The sequence below is a fragment of the Platalea leucorodia genome (assembly GCF_965183815.1).
Source record: "Platalea leucorodia genome assembly, chromosome: 4".
NCBI lineage: Eukaryota > Metazoa > Chordata > Aves > Pelecaniformes > Threskiornithidae > Platalea > Platalea leucorodia.
In genome coordinates, this window is record NC_138826.1 from 10,116,936 (window position 1) to 10,142,313 (window position 25,378).

The 25,378-nt window shown below is 46.6% G+C and overlaps 1 protein-coding gene across 1 annotated transcript; it reads right to left on the reverse strand.

Moving 5' to 3' along the window:
• Window positions 1–2,258: 2,258 nt before the first annotated feature.
• Window positions 2,259–24,132, reverse strand: VWA2 (von Willebrand factor A domain containing 2; the record flags this gene model as incomplete). The annotated part of the gene is made up of 14 exons (XM_082308909.1): window positions 2,259–2,392; window positions 3,127–3,249; window positions 6,453–7,004; window positions 7,327–7,908; window positions 8,731–8,838; window positions 9,730–9,785; window positions 11,532–11,664; window positions 12,363–12,493; window positions 12,877–13,071; window positions 17,845–17,954; window positions 21,043–21,176; window positions 23,254–23,328; window positions 23,965–24,023; window positions 24,080–24,132. The coding sequence occupies 14 exons, from the start codon at window positions 24,130–24,132 to the stop codon at window positions 2,259–2,261; spliced, it is 2,445 nt and encodes an 814-aa protein (XP_082165035.1).
• Between the last annotated feature and the right edge of the window lie 1,246 nt (window positions 24,133–25,378).

Below are 25,378 nucleotides of genomic sequence, written 5' to 3' on the forward strand. Positions count from 1 at the left end.
AAACGCCTGTGAGGAGTGAACTAACGATGCTGTTAGACAAAGCATAGCAGAGAGAAACCACCAGGGAGCTGCAAACCCAGCGATATAACAGGGCAGCAAGGGTGAGAAGTCACGGTGTCTCTGACCCTTCACACAACAGAGGATGCACAGGGAGGCTGGGAAGAGTTTTCAGAGCAGTCTGGCTGGAATCCAGCCACCTCCATGGGCACGTCTGCACCATAAAATACAAACCACGTCTTTGGATGTCAGATGGGGTCTGATCTAGCCCATTCTCCCTACAACAAGAGACGACTGACAGTTTTAGAGGCAATGCTTAGCTACAGCCATGCCTAAGTAACATTAATAGATTATTTTCTCTTTCTGTCCCAAATGTCAGCCCTTCAACTAAGCCTCTATTCTGCTGTGCCTCAGGCACCAAAGGACACAGACAATCTACTAAAGTGGCAGTGAAAAGAAAGGAAATTCTCTTTTCTCCTCGCCTGGTTTCTCCCACAAGGTATGACACTGTTGCTTCTGTCTCAGTGCCAGCTTTTATCCCCAAGGATATGGGGGATGGCTTCAGACCATTCTTTTGACAACAAACCTGCGGAGTAATTTGTGTCTCTCTTTGTACATCTAATGTAACTATTCAAACACAGGGCCAGGACATCTGGGTGAAGGGATTTTTCTTCTTCTGGGAACAACACATGCTATTTTCACAAGCGCTGGCACTCACAGTTAATCTCTCTGCCTTGGCCCTGTCCAGAGCTGCTGCTGCTCTCCCAAGGTGATGGACCCCATGGGAAAGGCAGCAGAGAACAGCACAGCAGTGTGAACTGTGGGCCCCGAGGGAGAAATTACGTGAATTTTACAGCTTCATAGGCAAATTGATCTAGTGATCCAGTGAGGCTGATGCTCTGAAGGATGCAGGCATGTGACCAAACTGTCTTTGGAGACATGTGAGCCACCACAGCCCACCAAAGACCACTGCTGTGCTGAGGACAAGATCAGTTTAAAACAACCAGCAATGTCATTCAGCTCCTTCGTCCAGGTTCAGGCCAGGACAAGCACCCTGTTCTCTCCAGCCAGCTCCAAAAGGAAAGCAAAGCGACATGGCAAAGCTCAGAGCCATGGAAACAGCACCAAAAAGAAGAGATAAGACTTGACCTGGAACAGGCAAAAAAGAAGGAATAAGAGAAAAACATGCACTGGCAAAGGAGAGAGCAAAGAGTTGGCCAGGAGAAGGAGAAAGGAAAGGGTGGATGAGATCTCGGAGGAGAGGTCCAGGCCTCTTCCTCTGCCAACCTGCAGGCTGCCTGCCATGCCCTGCTCCCAGCACCCGTGCAAGCCGCTCAGGAGGCTGTCCTGGTCCTGTGCCCTCTAGGTCAGACTGTGGCTGACAGAGGACGAATGGATTTAAACCTGAAAGCAGACAGACCGAGGTCCAAAGACCAGAGGGACGGTACAAACCATGACTCTGTCCAGAGACTACAAGAGCCCAGACATTTGTTTGGAAATGACTGGCGGGTTGCCCTTACCTGGTGTGTTTGCAGCACAGGTAACCGAATTTGACCTGGGTCAAATCTAGGAGAAAAACAGCCATCACACCTACTAAAAACAGCAACACACACTGACTGTCACAGCACTGCCTTGGAGTTGCATAAACCATTGAATGCTCTTGCAAAACCAATGCTTTTCAAACCTCTCCTTATCAGAAATATGCAGCTACCAAATGGTCATGAAGCTAAACCATATTAGATCACTCCAAATAAATTCAGAGGAGAAAGCAGCATGGACAACTTAGAAAACAGAATGAGGCTCACAATAAGTTCTCCTTCCTCTTCCTCATATTTGTCTTCCTGCCTGTAACAAGCCATTCATTCCAGCACCTGGCTGCCAGTGCATAATCTACATTATCCCCCTTCAGCAGGAGCTCCAGAATTGCTCAGACTTCTACATATTTTCAGACTATCCCAAAGATCTCTCAAGAAATCTGTTAAAAAAAAAAAAAAAAAACCCACATGGCACTAGAATCTGGGTGAGAAAATGCAAAATGCCAATAATAAATACTTAAACGCAAATATTTACTTCAATTAAAAAAGAAAGAGAGCACTGGGAACCCCAGTTTGTGCAATGCAGGAACTGGGAATGGCCTCAGCACAGTCCCTGTGCTGGAGCAACTCGATCACTGCCAAGGACAGGGGTGGCTTGCTGGATTGTGCCTGTGAGTGGCAGCAAGGGTTCCCAGTCAGAGAACTGGAGCACTCAGTGCATCTGTGTCAGTGTCTCTGATCCACGTGCCTTTTGGTGTGCCGGGGGGCTCTGGAGAAGTGCTGCAAACCACTTGAACTCCGCTGCACGTGGGCATGTGGAGGAAGGACCCGGGATCTCGGAGAATCACGCCGGAGAACTCCTGTTGCAGAACAGAAACACAGATGTGGGGTAAGGGCTTTCGGACCACGGGATAAGTTCACACTCAGTCCATTACAACCCAACAAAGCTTGGCTTTAGCTGACAGACATTATAGGCCATGGGGTGGAAGTCAGAACTCGTCGGCTCAGGTAAAAAGCACAATACTAGGGGGGAAAAAACACTTAATTGAGAACTTCTCACTATGGGCACAGACCACCTCTAGGGAGCCGGAGGCTCACCACCTTCTGGCCATTGCTGAAGAGGAGGAAGGCAATGGGGAGGGTTTTGCACTGTGGAAAGCACTGAAAGCAACAGAGGGTCACACTCCAACAGAGACAGCTCCCTCCCGTTAAAAGCAAGCTAGAGCTTTCCACCCCAGGAGCTAAGGAGGGTCATTTCTTCTAGCAGGGCAGAGTGAAAAGAGGAACGGAACAGAGTGGAAGATGATTACTAAAATTATTAGACCTTCTTGGGGTCCCCTCACAGTCAACTCGCTTAGTGAATGTGTAAAACAGGGCACAGCTACTTGAGAGAAGCCCTTGTTCCCCTCAGCAGCCCAAAACTCTCCACTTTCCATGTGACAGAGGCCCTGTCAGCACCAAGACCCATCCACCAAACAGCTGTGCAAGAGTTACAGCCACATCTCTGCTCAAGGGAGAGGTGGAGATGTGGGATCCGTTCAGAGGGGCCGGGCAGAACAGACATCTGCTGCGGTTGCCATCTGCCGATCCTTACTGCTCTCACAGTGGGGTCCTTCCCAGCCGTGGCATTCGCACCGGTAGCTCCCAGGCCCAAGGATGCATACGCCCTGGTTCATGCACGGGTTGGGTTTGCACAGGTTCACGGGGCTTTTTGCTTCTGCAACAAACACAAGCAGAACAGAAGGCTCAGGCACATCTACAGAGTAGTAATAGGACCCACGTCCATCAGGAATGCTGCAAAAATAACAGCAACTATATATCCCAGGCATCAGAAAATGTCATCTAGGGCTAACGGGATGGGAAAACAACATTAACATGGCAGAAGATGCAAGCTCACAACCCTGTCTTGACACAGAGGACAAGCTCCTTTGCATTTAACCTAGAGAAAAGGAAGAACAGCTTTGCTAAATGTTCTGATCTGGAAGCTAATATTCCTAATAAAGCTTAAAAGAGTGATACCACATTAGGCTGAATGTCAAAGAAAAGCAAAATGGAGCATCTTCAGAGCTGTGCACTGAACACGTGAGCACCTCTAAACTCCCCAGATCCAGGCATTGCCAATGCAGAGCAAGACACGTGCCCTGCTCCAAGCAGTTTACAACCCCAAACACCACTGGAGCTCAAACCCCATTTTGCCCTGGAGAGGGCCAGAGTTTACATCAGAGAGGAGCAAGGACAAGAAGTCAGCTGAGAAGCAGGGATGGCACAAATGGAAAACAACACAAGAAAAACTTATGGGCTTTTTTCTAGGAGTTTGAGTGAAAAGCCTGCAATCATGGCCCAAGTTGTTATTAGTCCTGTTCTTGTGAAGTATGTGACAGCTTTCCCAACCGTCTTAACACAGCAGAGCCCAGCTGTCAGCAGGGCTGGCAGTGTTTCATGCTGCCTTGCTGTGAATGTGGTAGGTTAAGTAGCAGCGTCCCAGAGGAATTTGCTGGCAACTCCACCGCAGCATTGGTCAGGGTGTGAAATTCCTCTGCTGAACAACTGCGAGATGTAGAGTCTGGACCTAGCCTTGCCTTTTGCTCTGTGGTAGAAAAAGCACACGCCAAGAGAGTTGGAAAAGGGGGAGAAAGAAAGATTCTATTGAAAGAAAAATTCTATTGCTATCCATCAGGACGGTTACTACAGCTTACGTAGTTGTACTCATTCTCACACATCGAGTTCGCACACAAACTCTCAACCTACGCCTAAGATAGGCAAAATTATCTTTGAAATTCACTTTTTTTGACAGCCAAATCCCAGATCTGAGACATCTCAAGTCTTTAGTTCCTGTTGGTTTTATACGGAGCCAAGTTGGGTTCAACAACATTTCTGTTGTCATGAGACATGCTAGATGGGGTCCTGCCCGACAGCATATCCCCAGGAACAGGCGCTTTTGCTTTCATCGTAGGCTGGTAGAGCTGCTGGCAAGAAAATCTGGAGGGACCTCTTGGACCCACTACTCACCTTCCAGGTGCTGGCTGCTCCCCAGAGACCTTTTCTCTGCTCCACATGCCATGCGTCCCCACTTCCCTCCACAGCTGTCCGACAGCATGACCTTGTGGTCCCTCTTTGGGGGATCATGCTATTCTGCCCAGACACCATTTGTCTGAACTCAAGCCTACTGTTAACACAGTATTATCTCAAATAAGCTTCTTGCACTTCAGGAATTATACCCTTTGATGATCCCAAGAGTCTGTATTTCCATTAATCAGATTAATAGATATTTAATGCTTGGGATCTTTTCTCCTAGAGCCTGGATCATTTTTTTCTTGTCTCTTTTCAGCTGAGCCTCAGAATAAATATGGTATTTCAGGTGTCCAGAGGCAGGGTCTGTTTTTCACATACTTTTATCATGAGTCATAAATTTTTAAAGTCCTTTCACAGACAATGATTCTGTTATTGAGTCTCAGACTTGGAGTAGAAGACTGAATGAAGGGCTTATCTTTACATCGCCCTTGGTCCCAGCCTATCTAGTACAAACAGCGATTACCTGCACATGAAATGAAAGCAGCAATTCAGTCTCAGGAAATGATATGTTATTACCCTGACTCATTGAACCTTGCCGTTTCTTCCCCTTCATCCGTGGCGTTGTAGCTAATTTCATGGTACAGTAGATTGTTTTTATAACAACACAGCTGAAAATACCACTGCAATAGGAGCACATTGAAAAGCTCCAGGTAGAAACCATCGGCAGAGCCTGCCAGGAGACTGGCTCCTCACCCCAAAGAGACGATGCTGTAGTTCCTTCTAACCCTGAAGGAGCAACAGGCATGCCCAGAGATGAAAAGGACCTTTGATTGTGCTGAAACTCAACATGCTGCTGCTTTTCATCTTACAAACGGGTTAAAACATAACAAAAGCAAATAGCTAGATGTTAAACTCAGCCTATTTTGAATGAGAAACAATGCATGACATTTAACTAGAAGCACCTTACCACTAAGGTCTGCAAACCAGGGCTGCTATCCTTTCTGAAAAGCCGATTTCCATCAAACACAGGCACTCACACTCAGCACACAAGTGTTTCAAACTTGGTATCAGAGTCAATTTTTTCCCAGTTGGGGACTGGCCCTCAGGACTAGAAGTTGTAAAGGAAGTGTGGTTTGGTTTTTTTTTGCACAAACATGAGCTTTTCCATGAATATTTGAAAATTCTTCCCTCTTGAACACTTTGGAGATAAGGATTTGGTCCTGCAAATAAAGTTAATCACAAGTTGTCTGAAGGCCTCAATTTACCAGTTTGCAGGCTTCAAAATGGACAGATTCTGAATTTAGGATTAAATCCTGTGCAACACAAACAAAATCTTGAGAGCCTACATGATAACTTCAGTAGCAGGACACTAAGGAGGAACAGAAGTGATGAGGTTTCAGACCCATCACTTCACAAACACCTGGGCACAAACCTGTTGAATGAGACAGCAGAGACCTCACTCAGGGACCAACACTGTTGGCTGCAGAAATGTGTCCCCTTAAGCCCCCCCCTACAACACTGCAGGGGGTACAGTAATGCACAGCAAATTCTACAGGTTTAAAGCAACATCAGAAAATGAGAAAACTTCTTTTTCTTTCAGGGAAGGCAGAACCTAGACCTGGCAGGGCTGAAAAGAGCCAGTCACACTAAGCCCGGTCTCACCCACTGGACTGAATCTTAAGAAAGTTGGTTCCTGTTCCTATAGGAATGCTTTGGACAAATGCCACATATCTATGCCATAGTTTCCCCATCTGTAAAATGCAAAAGATAATATCAAGCTCACTCTGTAGAGCATCAGAAATCCTGTGATAACAATGGCTACAGAAGAAAGTCCCTGCTATACCTGTTTTACAAAGTTTACCACTAGCTGGTGGCACCAGCATAAAGAGACAGGATGGATGTTCTCACCTTCACAGATTCTTTCGATGATAACGTCTTGGTAATGCTGCAGGTCTTCATAGGAGGAGATGTGGACCAGGTAGCTGGGAGACCCAGCAACCCTCAGCAGTGTCTCCCTCTGTGCATCCCCGATGACAACCACAAACACCAAGATGCCGTTGTCCCTCAGCTGCTGAGCTGGGGCAGCTGCATCTTCCACGCCACCTCCATTTGTGAGCACCACCACTGCCTTGTTGACGCCAGGTCTTGCTCCTTTCTGCACTGTCATCACATCACCATAAACATGCAGCAAGGCGCTGCCAGCGGAGGCTGAGTCCCCCATGAAAGGCACCTGGTCGATGGCTTGGAGGAGAGCTGAATTGCTCGTGTGGGTGTCCAAAGCAAACACAGTGTGAGCTTTGCTGCCGTAGACGGCAAGGGCAATTTGGGTGACATCGCGGTTGATGCTGAAATGCAAAAAGCTGCTCCTGACAAAGTCCCTCAGCCGCAGAAAATTCTCCAGGCCAACTCCAGCCGAGGCATCCACCGCAAATGCCAAATCAAGAGACTGCGCCTGGCAGCCTGGATAAAAGAGTGCAAACACGGTATTTTTCAGAGTATATATGTACTCCTTTCTGACCAAAAAAATGCACAGGGGGAAATGGTGGGCAAAATTCATCACTGCTGATCACTGACTGTGAAGGGTGATCTATGACCCTTTCACACCAATAGGCACAGACCCATCATAAAAAGCAGTGATGGAAGATTAGTCCTTGGATCTGTGACTGACACAAACAAAACAAGGACATTCATCCTTCTGTCCTTCCCTCCTCCCTGGTGGAGTTCAGAAGACCTCTGCATGGTTTGACAAACTCATCCCACAATGCCCATATCACAGTCTTACCTTCAGGATTGTCCACAGTGCAGATTCTTCTCTGCAGCTCTGGGATCCTGTTGAACAGGTCCTGGGGGTCCGAGTAGACAATTGCCTGCTTTGGATTGCCAGTCACCTTGGTCAGCTCTGCTCTCACAAAGCTGCTCCCTACACCGATCAAGAAGAGATCTCGGTCCCTTGCGTACTTAGCGGCTTCTGCCACTGGATCCTGAGACTTGGAGTCAGTGAGCAAGACAACCACGCGTGGGAGGTCATCTTGTACCTCTGCAAAGACTGGGGTGCTCCTAAAACCATGCTGTGCAATGTACTGCAGGGCTCTGCCCGTCAGGGTTCCTCCTCCACTGAAATTCAAAGCATCAATGCTCTTCATGAGACTGAATGCATCCTTGTGTTGGCCCACTTCAATGGGTATCCTGACATCGTTATCGTACTGGGCCACCCCCACGTTCATTGGAGAGTCCTGGCCCATCACCGCTTGGAGGAACCTCTTGAGGAACGCTTTGTAGCGCAGGAACCCTTCCAGCGTGACCCCCGCCGAGCTGTCCATCAGAAAAAGGAGATCCACACTGCACTCAAGGCTCAGCTTTGGGGCTGAAAAGGGAGACAGCAATTTGTCATACGCAGGGCAAAAAGACAAGCATGCTGGGCACCTCAGCTGGGGCCTGCTGGAAGCCCTGTGGTGTGGAGAAGGGACATTACGTCCAGTAACCTAAGTGGTTTGCCAGACATGGCATGAGCTGGAGGACAACTGTGCCAGGAGTGCACTATTTTGGTTGAATGCCACATAAGCCTTTAGAGACAGGAAATATTTATGGGAGTCTGGGGGGATTCCTGGATTTTTGGATGGCAAACTTAAAATTAGAAATGACAACGCCACTCTCTTAGTACTCTGGGGAAAACACTCCGAGTTTCAGTGTAACGTGGAGAAAGGAGAGAGTCCAAGCACCAGACCCTCATCTGTAACACCCTGAGACACTTTAAAGTGTGAGTCGATTCTGGGGGATGTAAGTACAAGGCATTTTCTGAAGATCAGGACCTTCTTGGGTTTCTTACATTGAACCCCCAAAATCAGGAGTCCCTCCTGGGCCCACGTGTGCAGGGAGGAGACCAACAGACATACTTAAGTGTCTCTCCCAGTTTCTCTGTTCTTCTGCTCACATGGCACCTGCATTTAGAAACAAAGGCAGCCACACCAAGGCGAGACAGTCAGTATTGGTGCTCTCCATATCCACAAAGTTTCTGAGCAGCAAGAGCCAGTCACTGGGCCTGACAGTCATAACCAGCATGAAAGAAAACTCAGCCTGTCTCCCAGAGTAAAGCCCAACCCCAGTTATCCCTATGGCCATGCAATAGGCACCACAACGGCAGGACACAGCCAAGAAGGAAGGAGGGAGAGCGCAGGTTCACACCTACCGCAGTGGATGTCTCCTCCGTACCCCACCGGGCAGAGGCAGCGGTATTTGTCCAGTCCCTCTGGGACACACGTGCCCCCGTTCTGGCACGGCTGGGAGTCACAAGGGTCTAAACGGGACCAGGGAAGGGAAAGACAGGGAGTCAGCAGGGAGCCTGCCCCTTCCCATCCCGCGCCAGCGTGAGCATCGCTGTCAGTGGAAAAGGGGTCAAACCTTCATCCAACTTGCTGCAGAGTTTGAACTAATGCAGGGCCACGTGCACCCCCAGTCACCTCCATGGCAATTTCATTTTGGGGTGGCTCTCCAACATGCAGCGGTGAAGAGAGCAAACCAAACTGTGACCTCACTTCATTTGCTTTGGAATAACGCCAATGAAGTTACATACGTTTAAATACAGAATTGCTAAAGTTCATGCAGCCCTTCCAGATTTACACCAGTAATGAAGGGATCAGAGTCTGGCCTGATGCTTGGACAATGTTGTACTGACAAAGAAAATAAAGCCACTGTCATCTGAACCAGCAAAAGGTTAAGGGGGTTAAGGGCAGAACTCAAGGACCATAGCAATTTCCAGTCACAAAAACAGGCTGGCAACCAGCAAGTGTCAGGTTCCCTGCTAAACTGGTGATGTTCATGGTACCAGTGAATGAGTGGAGGCACCTCACTGCACACTCCCTTAGCTGGAGAGCAGTGACTCCCTGCAGGCAGTGGGAAGCAGTGCAAGCCTCTGCCCCAGGAACACAAACAGATGAGGATTAACTGGCTCCTCAAGTGGAAGTTATCTCCCCATCATTTGATGGGGAGATATTTTAATCCAAAAGAACTCTAGTCATAGATATCCATGAGACAAAAAAGGGGACATAATATCAACTTCTTGTTAAGGATCACAATCTCTCACTCAGAACAAAATTTTTAGAAGTGAGAGTAAAACCTCATCTTTTTATTCTTTAGTTATTACCTTTCATGCTTTGTAAAGAAAATTTTTAAAAAGGGTAAGTCCTACCTGGACATACAGTTCGGAAGCATCTGGACGGGTGTTTTATCAAGACTCTCTTCCACCTGAAACAGGAAGAATAAAACCTATCATACATTTAAAGATTAACAAGGTACCTTCAAGGTTGACCTTACTGTGTTTCAAATGGAATAAATTTTCTTTGAAAACGCAATTTTTCCAAACAAGTATTTCAAAAGAAATTGTCCATTCTGAGTGGGGCGGCAAAAGAAAAAACATCATTTCATCAAATCTACTCTTTTGGTTTTGAATTCTACTTTAATGTTTTACATTTAAAGATTATGGATGTATATTTAAAGCTCCAAATAATTATTTTTTAGTTGCTACAGAAGAGATGTTAAACTTTTTGCTCTAAATTGGAACGAAAAGAAAATTTACAGCACTAAGAATTTCTTATCCAATACTAATTCTACTATCTAACTTACCCAGCTGTAACAACTAGTGAACAAGCAAGGTTTAGACTGGGAAGAAATCCTCAGTCCTCAGCTGTGCCTCCCAATGGGAATTTTCAACTTCCCCCATTATTTCCCTGCCCTAAGATGACATGAAAAAAACCCCACCCTAGAGCAGGAGTGTATATTGGCCACACATAAGAAGGCAGCTAACATAGGTTCCTGACAATGAGATAATTTCTGCTTTAAACTTTCATCCCTGTTAATCAGTTTTCTATTTCTCTAATACCTGCAGCTCCATCACGCCACCGATCTTCCAGTGCTCTGCATTAGGGCTGCTCAAACTCGCAGCAATTGTGGCCAAAACCATGATCTTTGGGATGCCGTAAGCGAGCCAAGAGCTGCTCTGCTTTCCCACATTGGCTCCAAAGTACAAATATCTGGAAACGTCATAGCCATTAGGATGTGTCTGAAATTGTCCATACAACCATCCCCCAGTATATCTATGTAGCAGGTCATCAATGCACAGCCCAGATCTGGGGTGATTTTCAAACATTAGTCTGACTGCCTGGTATTAAAACAAACACATGAAGCACCTCTTCAAAGGAAAAACAACCCCCCTTACCAATTTCTGCACAACAGCACTTTCACTCAGCTCCTTCTTATCAGCAGAGAGCACGAAGCTGCCTTTCCCTTCACAGCTCATTTTTTAAGCATTTCTCCCGCTGTACGGACTGCAGTGACATTATTATTTGAAGGACCTGACATGCTTTATTGGTTTTCAGCTCCAGTCTCCTCTCCCTGGGCAAGAGGACATTTCCCTCATGCAGCTCACTGCCACCGACCTGACAATGCAGCTCGTTGTGTGCATCCTCGTTTTGGCACTGCCGCACTATGCCTGGGGGTTATTTTCTGCCAGTGGCTGGAGCCTCTCCATAGGAAAGTCTTTCCCAAGCCCCCCAGGGCAGCCAAGCAAAGGAAAAGGGGCTTCTCTGAAAGGAAGAAAGCCTGGACAGACGAAAACAGAACTGGTGCCAACGCAGGGAGCCAGACCTAGAAACCCTCTGCAGCACAGAGTTGGTACAGAGATGCAAACTCCAAAGCATCTTGGTTCAACAGGTAAGAAACTAATGCCAATTCCATTTCTAATATTTATGGTGCTCTTGGGCTAATCATCTTCTGCTTCTTTGTCTCAGCTCCTCCTCTTACCCTTTGCTTCTCGGATCAGCCAATGGTCAGAGCAGGGAGAGCCTCTTCGTAAGTCTAGAGACCATGTTTGCATCAGTCTTCTGAGGGATCTTCATCCCAGTAAAGAGTCAAGGTCAGATAAAAGCCTCATTACTCTATCTCTCATCTTCTCTCAGCCCCACTCACTTTTAGAGATGTGGGTGTCCAACTCACCTGTAGAAAGGGCACAGCGATGCACGCACTGCATTTGGCTGCTTCGAGCCTTTCCAACACACATAGTTTCCAGCCAGCTCCTTCACAGTCTCCAGGGTCCTGCGTTCACAAGGGTGGGATTCAACTTTGCAGCCTGTAGCAAAGAACAAATGCAAACTAGGACCAATTGCCTGAAAATACAAAGTCTGTGTGGGAGTGGAGCACCATTTTGAAATGGGTTAGTCTTCCTCATCTACCTGCCAACAGCAGACCAGGCAGTGCTTCAAAAAGCCTCCATGAGACTCCAGAAGAGAAATTTTCTGTTCACAAGCTCACCAGCCTGCCCCACTTTCTGGAGTGCTCACTATTCAGCCTCCTTTGCTTTGCTATAAAACTCATACTGCTGAGTTCAGGGTTCAATAACAACTTTTCAGCCCCTCTGGTGCCTTCGTCATTCATGTATTTGATTTTCTTCTACCTCTGAATGACTCTAGTTCTATCTTTTCTATCTCTTGTGAGCCCCTGGTGGCCTCCCCTTAACACACAGCCAAGTTCCTTAGAAGATTTAAGACAACTGTATTTATCCCTCTATCCCCCATGATCTGAGCAAGGACCAATATTCCCATTTTCAGAGATGAACCGAGACACATTTAGGATCCTGCAGCTTGCAAGTATTTGGAGAGGTAGCTGACAAGCATGCCATCCAGTCTGGCCACCAGAAGTAGGTTACCTCGAAGTGCAACCCCTGCTAATTCCCCCGAAGGCTTTCCGACACTGCCTCATCTTTCTCACTCAGTGACACGGTCCAAGCTCAAAGCATGGGCATGAAGGAGGAGCCAGGACCGGGGTTACCTGGAGTGGTGGCACTGCAGACAGAGCCGGTAAGGGTGCTGTACAGGCCGTTGGCAGCATCGTCGGCATCTCCAGCAAAGAGCACGTGCTGCTCGGTGGGCTCGCTAGCCAGCACGTGCAGCTCCTCCCACCTGCCGAGCAAGGTGGGGTTCAACCACTTGTGTAACAAGACATCCCCTTAGTCATCCCCAAAGAACTGAGTACCAAAACAATCCCTGTACAGCAAACAGCTGATGCAGAACCATGACACCCTTCAAAGAGTTTTCAAGATCCTGGTGTGTTTAGTCTCAGGCAGTAGTGTAACTCTACTCAGTGGAAGAGCTTCCTTCACCAACTGTGGTCCTCCTTCTACACCAGTCACCAAATTAGTGTTTCCTCTATGCCTGTGTTACCCCACAAATTCCCCTTTTCTCTTTCCAAAACTCATATCTAGCCCAAGACCATCTCTCACTCACTAGGACTTGCCATTTGGCTAGCTGGGCCTCCATTTCCAACTCTGTAGAAAGCTCCCTACCTTGGAAACTTGATTCCCACTGCAAAAACTGTGATGTGTCTCTCCTTCACCTGCGTTGCAGGCATTGCGGTGCTGCCCTGGGACTTTCCATCCGAAATGATGATCAGGACTTCAGGGACACTTGAGTTTCTGCCACCAGGGAATCCCTTGCGGAGAATGTACTTCAGAGCCCGACCTGTCTCTGTGCTCCCACCTCTAGAAAGAAAGGAGATAAAATTGAAAAAACAGAAATCAAAACTCTTTTCCTGATATTGAATTTACCACTTGATTTCCAAGTTTCCACCCCCTGCTAGTGGGAAACTTAGCATATTTCTGCCTGTTGCCACAGAACACATCCACAGAGATGTCTAATCCTGCCGTTCTCATCATCTTCCTACCCATAGGTCCCACCTACCCACCCTTACCTCACTCCTCTCCAACCCAGAGGAGTCTCCATAAGACTTTTAACACACAGCAGTGTTCCTGCAATCAGAGGAGGAACCAGAGCTCTCAGATATTTGAGTTCTATTTCCAGCTTCAACAAATGTCTCAACTGCTTCTGTTTTTCCGTCTGAAAATTGCAGTCACTTCTTTAAGAGTTGTATGCAAAAAGATGTTTTACAACAACCTCTTGTATTCCAGTCAGAAACACAGTACAAGTGGGCAAAATGAACGAAGATCAGCCTCTCAAAGTGTTTTCCTTTCTCTTGACACATAAATGTGCTATAAATTCTTGTCACACATCATCCCTTTCCCTCCATGGGACCTTCTGCTGTTCTTGGACCAAGAGCTAAGGCAGGGAGCTATGTGTCCCAGCTTGTAACTGAGAGTCTGCAGTCCATCAGTGTGCAGAAAGTCCTTGCCTTTTTCTCCCCGTTTGATCTGCAGGTTAATCTGATTTTCTACAAAAAGTCATTTGTCCATCCTGTAGTAAAGCTCCTGATTTAGAAATGCTGAAAGCTTCTTAGGGTATCCCCGGAAACTCAGAAGGACTGAACACAAGGCATGCTTTTTTCAGGGATTCACCATTACCTTTTACACTAGGAAAGTAAACATTAAGAAAAGCCACCTGCTGCTCCAGTTGTCTAAACCCATGCTAAACTCAATTAAAAGCAATACCCTCATCTGCTAGGTTGCTTGCCAGCAGTGCTGGTATGATAGGGAAGGTGCACCAGCCACTGGCATTCACACAAGCTGCACCCCACACTTCTTTTGGAGACAGGAGCCAGCTACCTCAATATTTTGACAGCCCTTGAATTCTGCCCTGGAGAAAGAAACGTTTCTGAGGTAGAAAGCAATCAGTTCAATACTCAGCAATCCTCCCAGTAGCAAAGTACTAAACCCACACAAGGACTTGGATGCCAAAGGGGGCACATTCCAGTGGTGACATAAATCAGCACGTAAATTGGGCTGCTGCTAAGCATTAGGGAATGGCAGACATCAAGCCTTGCAGCTGGGCAATAACTCCCAAGGAAAAGCAAACTTGAATGCAGTTTTAGTAGAAAATAACCTACAGCTAGCCAGAGAATAGCTTTAGTCAAAGATGCTTTAGAAATCCTGAGACTCATTTATTGTGAGGTTATTAAAGAATGAGATTTGCTGTCTGCTGGATGCTTCCTTAACCTAAGAGCCTGACTGCCCTGCTGAGCCCATAGATATCAGAGCTGTCCGAGAGGTATGCTGCACATCAGCACAAAGCCCGGGGTGGGAAAAGGGAGGTCCCTCTGGCCCTCAAGAGAAGAGCTGCTCGCAGCACGCCTGCAGGGTTATGGCCAGTGTCTGCATAGCACTAGGGTCTCTTTGGTTACGGCATACTGGATGTGAACTGGGAAGGAGCCCCTTATTGCAGAGGGTGCTGAAAATAAAGTAGGAGGGAATAAAAAAGGAGAGTGCTATACTTATATAGAGGCCTAGGAGGGGAAGAACAAGGTGTGGTTGTTTATATGGGCTACACATTTACTTTAGTTGTTATTTCTTGCTTTTGAGCTCTATGGGGCAAGGACTGTCCTCTGCTTTCAAGACTTAACTTTAAATGACTGTTAGAGATGCCTACTCAAGACTGGGCTCCATGTTCTCTGTACCATGAAATGTCATCAAAATTATATATAAAATTATCATCTCGGTCAGGCTGAGGCAGGAATGATTACATTGTGAGCCAAACACTGAAGTTTTATTTAAGTAGAAGCCATGGGTAACATAACAGAGACCTTGGAGAGGAGGTAGGAGAGGGTCTCACCTTGGTCTCACAGGATGAGGTTTGGTGGACTGTGCAGCTGGATCCCAAGGTGGCTGGGTGAAATCAGCCCCAGCTGCCCCAACTCCCTATCTACCTCCCACACTCAGAGACTTAGGCTACCCAGGCACCCCAGCCCCTGCTGCCAGCCACCTGATGCAACCAACCCAAGCTTCACATCAACCACCTGCATTCCTCACCCAGCCATCACCAGGCTAAGACCTTGCTACAACACAACACACTGGGCAAAAGCCTTTCGTCCTGTGTAAAAACCGAGGGCAACCTGCACTGCAAGTTCTTCAGCTACTGTCGCCAGCTTTGATCCCTGCCTACAACACATTATCTCTTTTTGTTGTTGGAGGGCTGAATATTTGCTTATCTCAAAGAGGTAAATCCTGCATGGGCATCAGTCTCCCTCTTCCTTTCTTGGTAGCTCTCCACCTGCACAATGCGGAATGTCTGTAATGTGCCTTCCCCAACTGGACATTTGATACCAGAGAGAGCCCAGCTCACTGGGAGCTCGCTCTAGACCTGTTGATAGTGAAGCCACTAGATCAGAGGAGACATTTCCAGCTGTCTTCTAATTCTGTCCTAGAAACTGTACTAGAAATCACTTCCTATGCTTGCCTTTTAAGGCTGCTTTTATTGCCATCCAGAGCAACCAAGGGGAACAAAACCACAAGGGACACTCCTTTCTTGGAGGCATCGTGTTCTCCTTGACACATGCCATTTGCTTTCTGAACATCTCTCCTGTGCTTTAGCACCTGATTTGCTTGTTCTAGAAAAGCATTTGATCATGCCCAAGTTAATTCTTTTCTGTCTACTCTCTTTTCACAGAAACTTCTTAATTCAGTACCTGCCAGGCCCTTTCGCTTGGAACTTCCTCCTCTGCACTCCACCATCTCAAAGCATACTCAATGACCGTGTGTTCACAGCATGTCCACATCTGCCTTTTCCTGACCAGGTATCAGTAGCTGTCAGACGCCTCGGTGAAAAGTGCTGTGCATGAGGGAAAATACATTGTCAGGCTGATGACTAAATATTGATGAACTCAGTAAGCTGTGCCCATGTGAGCCCTGAGGATTAGAAAAAGTTAATAGAGAGCCTCTGCACCAAAGCTCATTAAATTTGGTTTCTTATTGATTTGCATTTGGAGGTTTGCTGGTTTTTGACACAGTGGATGTGTGTTTAAGGCATTACTCCAATAAGGATTTTCTGAAGCTGAAGGAGATGTGGACTTTACCTGCTGCCTTTCCTCAAAAACAGCACTATGAAGGTTTCTCTCCTGTAACCAGCCATGGACTTGTATGAAAGAAATTGGCAAGAAATTTCGCTTTGGAGATCGCCACCAAATTTGGTTGAAATGGGTCAATGAACTCAAAAGCTATTTGGATGAGATTCCCAGAGAGAGACGGGCAGTCTCTGAATAAATCACAAAAGCTTCACTTGAGTCTGGTGCTGCCTCCTTCCAAGTGCTCTCAGCTCCACGCCCAGAGCACAGGGCTGAAGACAGAAAAAACCTCGCTGGCCAAAGGCTGATCAGAAGCACATCAAGGAGCGTCTGAACCAAGACGTCAAACACCCTGTTTTTTTCAGAAGCCAACTGGAATCTATCCGTAACTATTTTATCTACTTTGAAATGTCAGCTTTCCATTTAAACTAGATGAAACGGCCAAGCACAAGGTCATTATTTCTGTTCGATCTGTCAGCAACCATGTGTTGTCATCAAGGACTTTCAGTGCCAGACACCAAACACTGCTTCACTTTCTCTACTCTCACAGACTTTTAAGCAACAGCCAAAGAGGAGGAGTGTATCTTGTTTTCTGGTAAGTTTTTCCTGTAACATTACACGAGAGGTTTTCTTGATTCGATAAACTTATCAAAAGCAATACAACAAAACCCAGACAATTGATCTTGCTTGAAAAAGTCAAAAGTGATCACGTTTGCTAGCAATATGTACATCATGCGGACAGCAGTAGACGTCCACGAGAAATGCTGAGCTAACCTTTAGCCCTAATGCAGATCAACTAAAGAAAGAGCAGACACCCGCAGGCCATACCAGTACCTCATCTATCATCAAAACAAGTATTATTTTGGGGTGGTTGTCAGGTCCTTTGTAGATCCAAATGTATTTCTCGGAGTTGAAAAGTTTGGATTTTGAGAGGCTCTAAGGAGAATGTTTCTTTAGCCTTCTGGCTCCATTTCCTGAGGTTGTGGGAAGACATCCAAGTCTTAGCATTTAAGAAGAAAAAAGGTTTCCATCTGAAAACCTGATCCTCTTGAATTCAGCAGACACACACGCGCAGGTATCTAGGGACCAGCACTTTGTCACTACCTTGTAGGACAAAGGAAATTGTAATCACCAAAAAATGAAGATGCAAACTGTCCTGCCTCTGCTCAGCCTTGTGGGAACGCCACACTTGCTTTTCCCTGGAAGGATGTAACCCACTGCCTGGCACAAACGGCCAGGAAAACCTGCCAGGAGGGTCATGGGAAACTCTCCCCTATTTACCATGTTATAGTGGACACTGAAAACTTTCTCCCCTATCAACTTTCACTGACAAAGACAGACCAGGTTGCACGTTTTTAGCGGACTGTGGATTATGGACCACAGACAGTGTTCTTCCATCCCCCTCCCTGGGAGCATCACATTGGTGTATGCACAGCAGAGGCGGAGATGTCTGGATCTCAAAAAACTCTCAGTCCAGAGATCATTCATAGCCCAGAAAAAGAGAAGAGCTGTAAAATAAGCTGACCTGAACACAATCCTCTTGATTCTCTCTTTCACTTCTTGTTTGGTTAGATACGAATCCAGTGGGAATTCAAGGTGGGGAGTTGAGCTAAACTGTATCATTCCCACGCGGACCTAAAAGAAAAGATTATGAGAGGTGCCCGTGAGAGCTTTACACTTGTAATCAATTTACAGATTTTGGAGCACTATATTGTATCGAGACAAACACCATTTTGCATGTTGAGCCACTGGCAATCTAAATGAACTTCAAAAAAGAGAAAAAGAGCATAAACCACAGCATTATCTATATAGGCTATAAACAAGGCAAAAAAAAAAATTCATCTGCAAACAACAGGAGCCTCTGCTGCAGTTACAGGCAGCTCAAGATCTATATTTATCCATTCAGAGTAGCTAGTAGCCTCAAGGATGGTAAGTTTATAAATATCACCTTTTATACCAAGCCATTTATACACTGCGCAGGCAATCTGTCCATTACTAAAAGCAGCTCCCTCTGGCATTGAACACACTAGGCAACACAAACCAATTATTTTTCCACTACCTCCTCTAAAAACATTTTCTATAGTTGAAAATTGAAAATGCAAACAGACTAAATTGTCTGTATTGGGCAATACATGCAGAATATTTCACTGAAGCCTTACAAGAAGTTTTATGGAATGTGACAGCTTCAAAGGTGAAAAGGTTACTGATTTTCAGTCCAGTCTATGTAAGGATTAAGAGAAAGACTAGGGGAAGGATGGTATTTAAAAAAAACAACCCACCAAATCTGCAAATATTAAATGTTCGAATTCTTTTGCCTAAGCCTACATTGCACGTGGTTCCTAGATGCAAGTCTCTACTTTCAGTCAATTTAGTATGAGCCACGAAAAGCAGATGCCTATTTAACCTGAGCCACCTAGAATCTCTCAAATACCAGATAACACTCAAGGTCAGTGTTTTAATAAAAAATCTCCCAGGCAAAACATCACTAATCACTGCAGAGCACAGCAAACTGCAAAACCCAACACCGGTCTTTAACACGTACTGCAAAAACAAGAGCATGGTGCAGATCAGGTAGACTAAAATCGAGAACAGATGAATCAACGTTATGACCAGCAACCGTTAACAGATACAAATTCCTTAATACACTCTGGTTAATCTGTTGTTATCTCAAACCCTTCGTGCCCCACGTTGGGTGCCAGAAAGGACTGTCGTGGTTTAACCCCAGCCAGCAGCTGAGCACCACACAGCCGCTCGCTCAATCCCCTGCCCCTGGTGGGATGGGGGAGAGAATCGGAAGGGCAAAAGTGAGAAAACTCCTAGGTTGAGATAAGAACAGTTTAATAATTGAAGTAAAATAAAATAGAATAGTAGTAATAGTAGTAGTAGTAATAATAATAATAATAAAATAATAATATGCAAAGCAAGTGATACACTATACAATTGCTCACCACCCACTGACCGATGCCCAGCTCGTGTCAAGCAGCGATCGCTGCCCCCCCGCCAACTCCCCCAGTTTATATACTGGGCATGATGCCATATGGTATGGAACAGCCCTGTGGCCAGTCTGGGTCAGCTGTCCTGGCTGTGCCCCCTCCCAGCTTCTTGTGCACCAGGCAGAGCATGGGAAGCTAAAAAGTCCTTGCCTGGTGTAAGCACTGCTTAACAACAACTAAAACATCAGTGTGTTATCAACATTATTCTCATCCTAAATTCAAAACACAGCACTATGCCAGCTACTAGGAAGAAAATTAACTCTATCCCAGCTGAAACCAGGACAGCTGTGTGGCTGTAAGCTGAGATCTGAAGGGTGAAAGATTTCTTAGATGATAAGATGACGGAGGGGAATGGTGATTTCAGCTTCCAAACGTCCCTGCAACAGGGGCAGAGCAGCAGCTTTTGATTTTAGGACCTGGAGCAGTGGTAGTAGTTGGTCTGGAGGAGGTTTTTATGTACAAGTCATGGGAATCAATAGCAAACACAAGACCTGCCCCTGCTCCTCTGCTCCCAGACCTCTCTGGAGAAACAAACATGAATCAGGGGTCCTCAAAGCCGCAGAAGGCCCAGAACCATCCACCATCCTGCCTCGGGTTCCTCTTCCTGCTACACAGAGACCTCGTGTCCCTGCCACAGCCTTCCCAAAGACCTGACATTTATTTGGAAAGGCTCCAGCAGAGAATGAAGTACAGCAACCATCCCAGCCCACTCCAAGGCCCCTGACTAGGGACACTGTGACATGGGAGTGGATGCACAGCTGGAACTGCAGCTGGGTCTGGCTGAAATCCCCTCAGACAAACCCCACAACGTGTCATTCAGGCCCAGAGGTGCCTCAAGGATGGCTCCAGGGAACAGGTAAGACCTGAGGGAGCCCGGACTGTAGCAGTGCAGCTCTCATCACTCCTTTCAGACAACACAGCACCCAAAATTAGACTTTGGTTTGAGCCAAGGTCCAGAACAGGAATGGACAAGAGAGAACTTAGCATAGCCACACCTGTCTGTTTATTTTAGTGTGTTTTATACTGGGTATCTGTAAATACCAGCTGCTTGGACTCTAGCTGGCGGTCCCAGCTGGCCAGTCCTCTGCTCTTCTCTGGTGAGCACCAGCACTATAGTGCACTGCACCACTAGCAGGTGGGGAGTGCAATGACATCTTGGAGACCTATGGCAGCATACAGATCCCCAAATGCCTCAGTACGCAGCTGGCACCTTGCAATGAACTCCTTCCCTTTGGCCCTTTTGGCTTATTTTGGAATAGAGACCTTGTAGGAGAAGCAGGGCGAGCAGACTGTATCATTTATATCTGTACAGAAAGACTGACTTCCCAGAGACTAATTCTGCAACTTTCCAGGGAAAAAACAACAAAAAGATCCAACCATTTTAAACTATGAGCATCCAAACTAAAATAAAAATCAGTAAAAAAACCCAAATCATAATCTTTAACCTGAAAGATTATAGAATAGAATATTCTATATATATTTTATTCTATATATATTCTATTATGTCTTTTCTCAAAATCAAATGGAACAACTTAAAATCTGTGAAGAATCAAGAAGTGTCCTCCAACCCCACTGCTTCACAAAATTCCATTGCATCTTTCTGAATAAATACTCTGGCCCCATGGTAGCTGCTAGGTTGAATTTTGCAATTTCACTCAACACATTATCACTGGCCTTTCCACACATTGCCAACCTGCTTGAAACTAAAATGAGACATTCCTGACACTCACCCTGTCTGGATGGATGTCCAAGGCATCACAGAGCTTGCCTGCGAAGAGCTTAGACCTTTCAAAGCTTCCTCTGCCAATGCTGTAGGAGCCATCCAAGAGGAAAAGGACATCTAATGAAGCCGAGCACTGCATCACTAGGAGAAAAAGATATACACCGTGAAACTGCACTTTATCAGTCTCACTCTCTGGAAGCAGACAGCCAACAGCAGAAAGCCCAGACAAATAGACTTGCCAGGGACAGACTGGGGCAGCCCGGTGGTCACAACCCAAAGCCCGCATGCACTCCTGCTCTGGCCTGCAGCATCGCCAGTTCAGCCCTCAGTCTGCAAGACTTGCACCTCAGATTTCAGGTCCCCAGCCTGGCTTTAGCAGTTCAGTGGATGCATGAGAGCAACAACGCCAATGAGCCGATGCAGTGATATCATTAATCACAGAGAAAGCTGCTCTCCCGGCGAGGATGCAGAGGGGTGAGCAGCGGGGAGAGGCGGCCATGCCCAGCGGGACCGGCAGCCTCTCCCAGCCCAAGGCACGGATACAAATCCAGAAAGCGTTTGCAAAGCATACGGAGTCCCACAGAGGCAGATGTGTTTCATCTGCAGCACATTTTTTGAAACATGCTCTTATTTTTCTCAACACAAACTCTCTGAACAGCTCCGAGGCACTGACAGAAACACATTTCACAAAAATCTGCCTTTTATCCCATCTTCATGCGAGCACCCCTGCCTGCGTGAACACAACTGCTCCCAAGTACAAGTTCCTGAGGTGCTCATGGTGCAGTGGAAGCTCATAATTTCACTGACAAAAATAAAGCAGCCTGCAGACTCTAAAGACACATTTTCAAAGCATTTACACAGAAATTTTAAAGTCACCTCTGCAGCATTTAGTAGAAGCAACTTCAAGGGAAACTGAATCCAGAAGATCAATACAGGGAGCAAGCACACCAATTTTTAAGAGCCCTTTTGGCCCATGTCCTTTCTCTATCCCCATTATTATCATCACCTTTTTATTATCACTACTTTTTTCCAAATCATTCCTGCTAGCAAAAACCTGAATTTATAATTAGAGTTTTCTAATACCAGATTATGAGGGACTGAAAGTTGTAAAGCATTCCCTTCTGGGTCACTCGTTGTTCTAACAGGGCAACCAGCCTTGCCCTGGAGCACTGTGCTGGGGACGAGCTGGAGCACGGCCTCCTTGCCAGCGCCGTCCCGGCTCGGCAGCCTTGCCCCCGCAGCCCATCTGAATGTGGATATGCAACAACCGGGGTGCTTGCCCGCAGTCACTGACCACGGCTGCCTGCCCGAGCATGCACAGAGAAAACTGCTGTGCCCCTAGCCCAGTATGGGCTCGGCACGGAGAAATGGTCTTCAGGTTGCTCTGGAGCTCAGTGGTACGAGGAGCGGGGATCTCTGTATTGCAGCTGCACAGCCGCAGCAATGCAGCTCTCTCACAGAGACTCGTAAGCAGGATGTCTGCAGCCCACCGAAGGGCTCTTGGTGATGTGCATCAGTGAGAAACATCCAAATACAGCACATCAGGATGGGAAGTCTGAGCTGAACACATGGTGCTATGGGATGGGGCCGGAGGGCATGCCTGGCATAGGAAAAAATGTCATTCATTATTTGACAGACAGAAAATAGAAAATAAAGGCTAGCAGAAGAATGCATGATACAGTTTATAAGTAACCAACTGCATGTGCGCCAAAGGAGCTGTAAGTGAACGTGGTCTGCCGGCCAGCCAGAGCCCGGTTGTCCCTGCTCACAGCAGCATGGCTGGTGCTGGCTTTACAGCCTGAAGAAATCAGCTACCTGAGAGGTCTGATCGCAAATCAAGTCTGTAATTAAACATGGCTCCTTAAATCAGGATTGCTTGAAACAAGCTCCGAAGGAACTGACAGAAACACCAGCCGGTTGGCAAATAGCCAATGTGGGCAAAACAGAGTAGGCTGGCATCCCAGAAGAGCTAATACCAATGAGGGGAAAAGCCGGGCTAGGGCAGAAGCAGCCACAACGTTGTCCTTGCCAGAGCATTGCTGGGGACTTTACAGACTGAATAGAGCCAAATTAAAAAAAAAAAAAAAAAAAAACAAAACAAAACACACAAACAAACAAAAAAAAAACCCAAAAAACCAACAAACCCCACACACCAAGAAGAACAAAGAAGAAAGGGATTCAGAAAACAGAAAAGATTTGCTTTTAAAGACAAACTTACACTGGCCAGCAGCTGAGATCTTGCCGATCATCTCCTGGTCAGCATGAATTTCTTGTATACCCAACACCAGCAAAACTGTGGGATCAAACAGATAATCACTCATCAACACTAGAAACTGCCTTTAAAAATAAAAAAGACATGCAGGCTTTAATCTATAGCAGCAAAAATGCTGTTTTGCTGCATAGATTTCACATTTGCAAAAAATAATTTGGTGACACAGCACAGCATTGTATCTATGGGAGGAAATTCCTTCTAGCCAGGACACTGAGAGCATGAAAAGTGCCAAGGACCTGACTCCAGTGCACGGGAGGACAGTCCCTCTGCTCACCACATGCAAGGATGCAGCACGATAACAAGAGCTAGGCCAGGCTTAGGCTCCGAAGATTACAGTCATAAGCACTGGAGACACCAAATAATTCGCACTAGAGAAATCTATGAACTTTTAATATCATAATAGTAACATCAGCTTTTCCCATATCAAAGAGACTCTTCACATACAAATCAGTCATATGTTTGAATTCTCAGAAAAGCTGTTTCTCCAGGTATTATTTTCTCCCCTTCTGTGTGAAACTATGTTTCAGAGGTTTATCTGTGAACGTACCGGAGAGGCACTGATTCAGCTCTCGTTCCTGGGAACGAAGAACTCCAGCCAGAGATGGGGAAGCATCCAAGACAGAAACCACTGATGCAAAACGACGACTTTACACCTACCTTGGGGAAGCAGGAAAACGCAGATGGCCTCAAATGACAAGAGGCTCATGGTGACAAATCTGAAAGGAAAAAAGGAGAGGAATATTAATCCAATTCCTAAAGCTGTTTTCTTTACCTGCAGTTAATCATCTCCTTGCTGGTTGTCTCATGTGATGAGTTCAGAAACATTTGGTCTGAGGGGCAAAAGCAGCTCCTACCCTGGGGAGAAGGGTGGGAAACAGATAGAAGAAAAAAAAACACGAAAATGAGGGAATGATAGAAAAGAAAGTCTCCTTTCCTATCAAAACTGGAAAAAGCAGGCATCACAGGGGAGGGAGGGACTGCCCAGCCTCCCCTCCTCTCCTTCCTTCCACAGCTACTTGGACCTCCACTTTCCTCCCTCCTTCGCTCCCTCTTCACTGCACCTCCCTCTCAAAGCTGAGTCCCACCAGGGCCCCTGCCGCCCTGGGGGAGCCGGTGGAGAGCCAAAGACAGCTCCTCCGGGGCTTCACCGAGCCCAGGGCAGAGCCACGTCCCCCCAACCCCGCCATGGCTTGGGTCTCCGGCTGAGCCACCCCTGCTGTGGAGCAGAGCGGAGGGGGACCTGCCACGGCCAGCGCCGCTGCCCATCCTCATCGCGGGTCTTAAGCAACACTCAACCACAGGCTCTTTCATGCCTTACATTTTCTGAGGACCAGCTTTCTGGGGAGATGCTTTCTCTGTATAAATGTCCAGCAAAGTCAATTTTCTGCTCATTTTTCCTTTGAAATCAGAAAGGCTGCCATCGCATTGTAGGAGGACTTCAGTGACACTTCCAAGCATGCCCAGATTTAGACCAAGCGCGTCTGGTAAAGGCCTTGGCTTTCTGTTTAAGTCATGTATATTTATTTTTCCTCCAGATTAAAAGCGCTGGATGCACTCGCTAGAGCAAATTTGACCAGATTCAGGCTGGGTCTCTGCCTCTCTCATTGCAAAAACAGATTTTCATCATGCAGTTAAAGACAAATAAGTGCATTTCTTGAGAACCAGTTCTATTAAACTATTGTTTTCCCAAGAAAATAGAGAAGGCTTTTTCTCAGGAAAGAATTTTCTCTGCAGTAAATGATGTATTTAATAAGAACCCAGGAAGAACTGATGCTTGTTAGTGAAATCGCCAAAAAAGGCCCATTCCCATCACCCCAGGCGCCAATTCTTCAAAAGTGTAATCCAGCAAACCTCATCTGTCAGGGCAGCAGGGTTCAGGGAACGGCTTCCCGGGGTGTCCCACGGGGCCCCCACGCTGCCCGTCCCAGTCCAGCCTTCCACTGCCATCGCCCTGACACAGCTCCGTATACTAGCTCCTACAGGGAGGAACACATTTAGTCAGAGGAAGGAGCCAAGCGGTGGTTCCTCTCTCTTTCTTATTGTTTGAACTTGGATTTAATGTTCAGGGCTG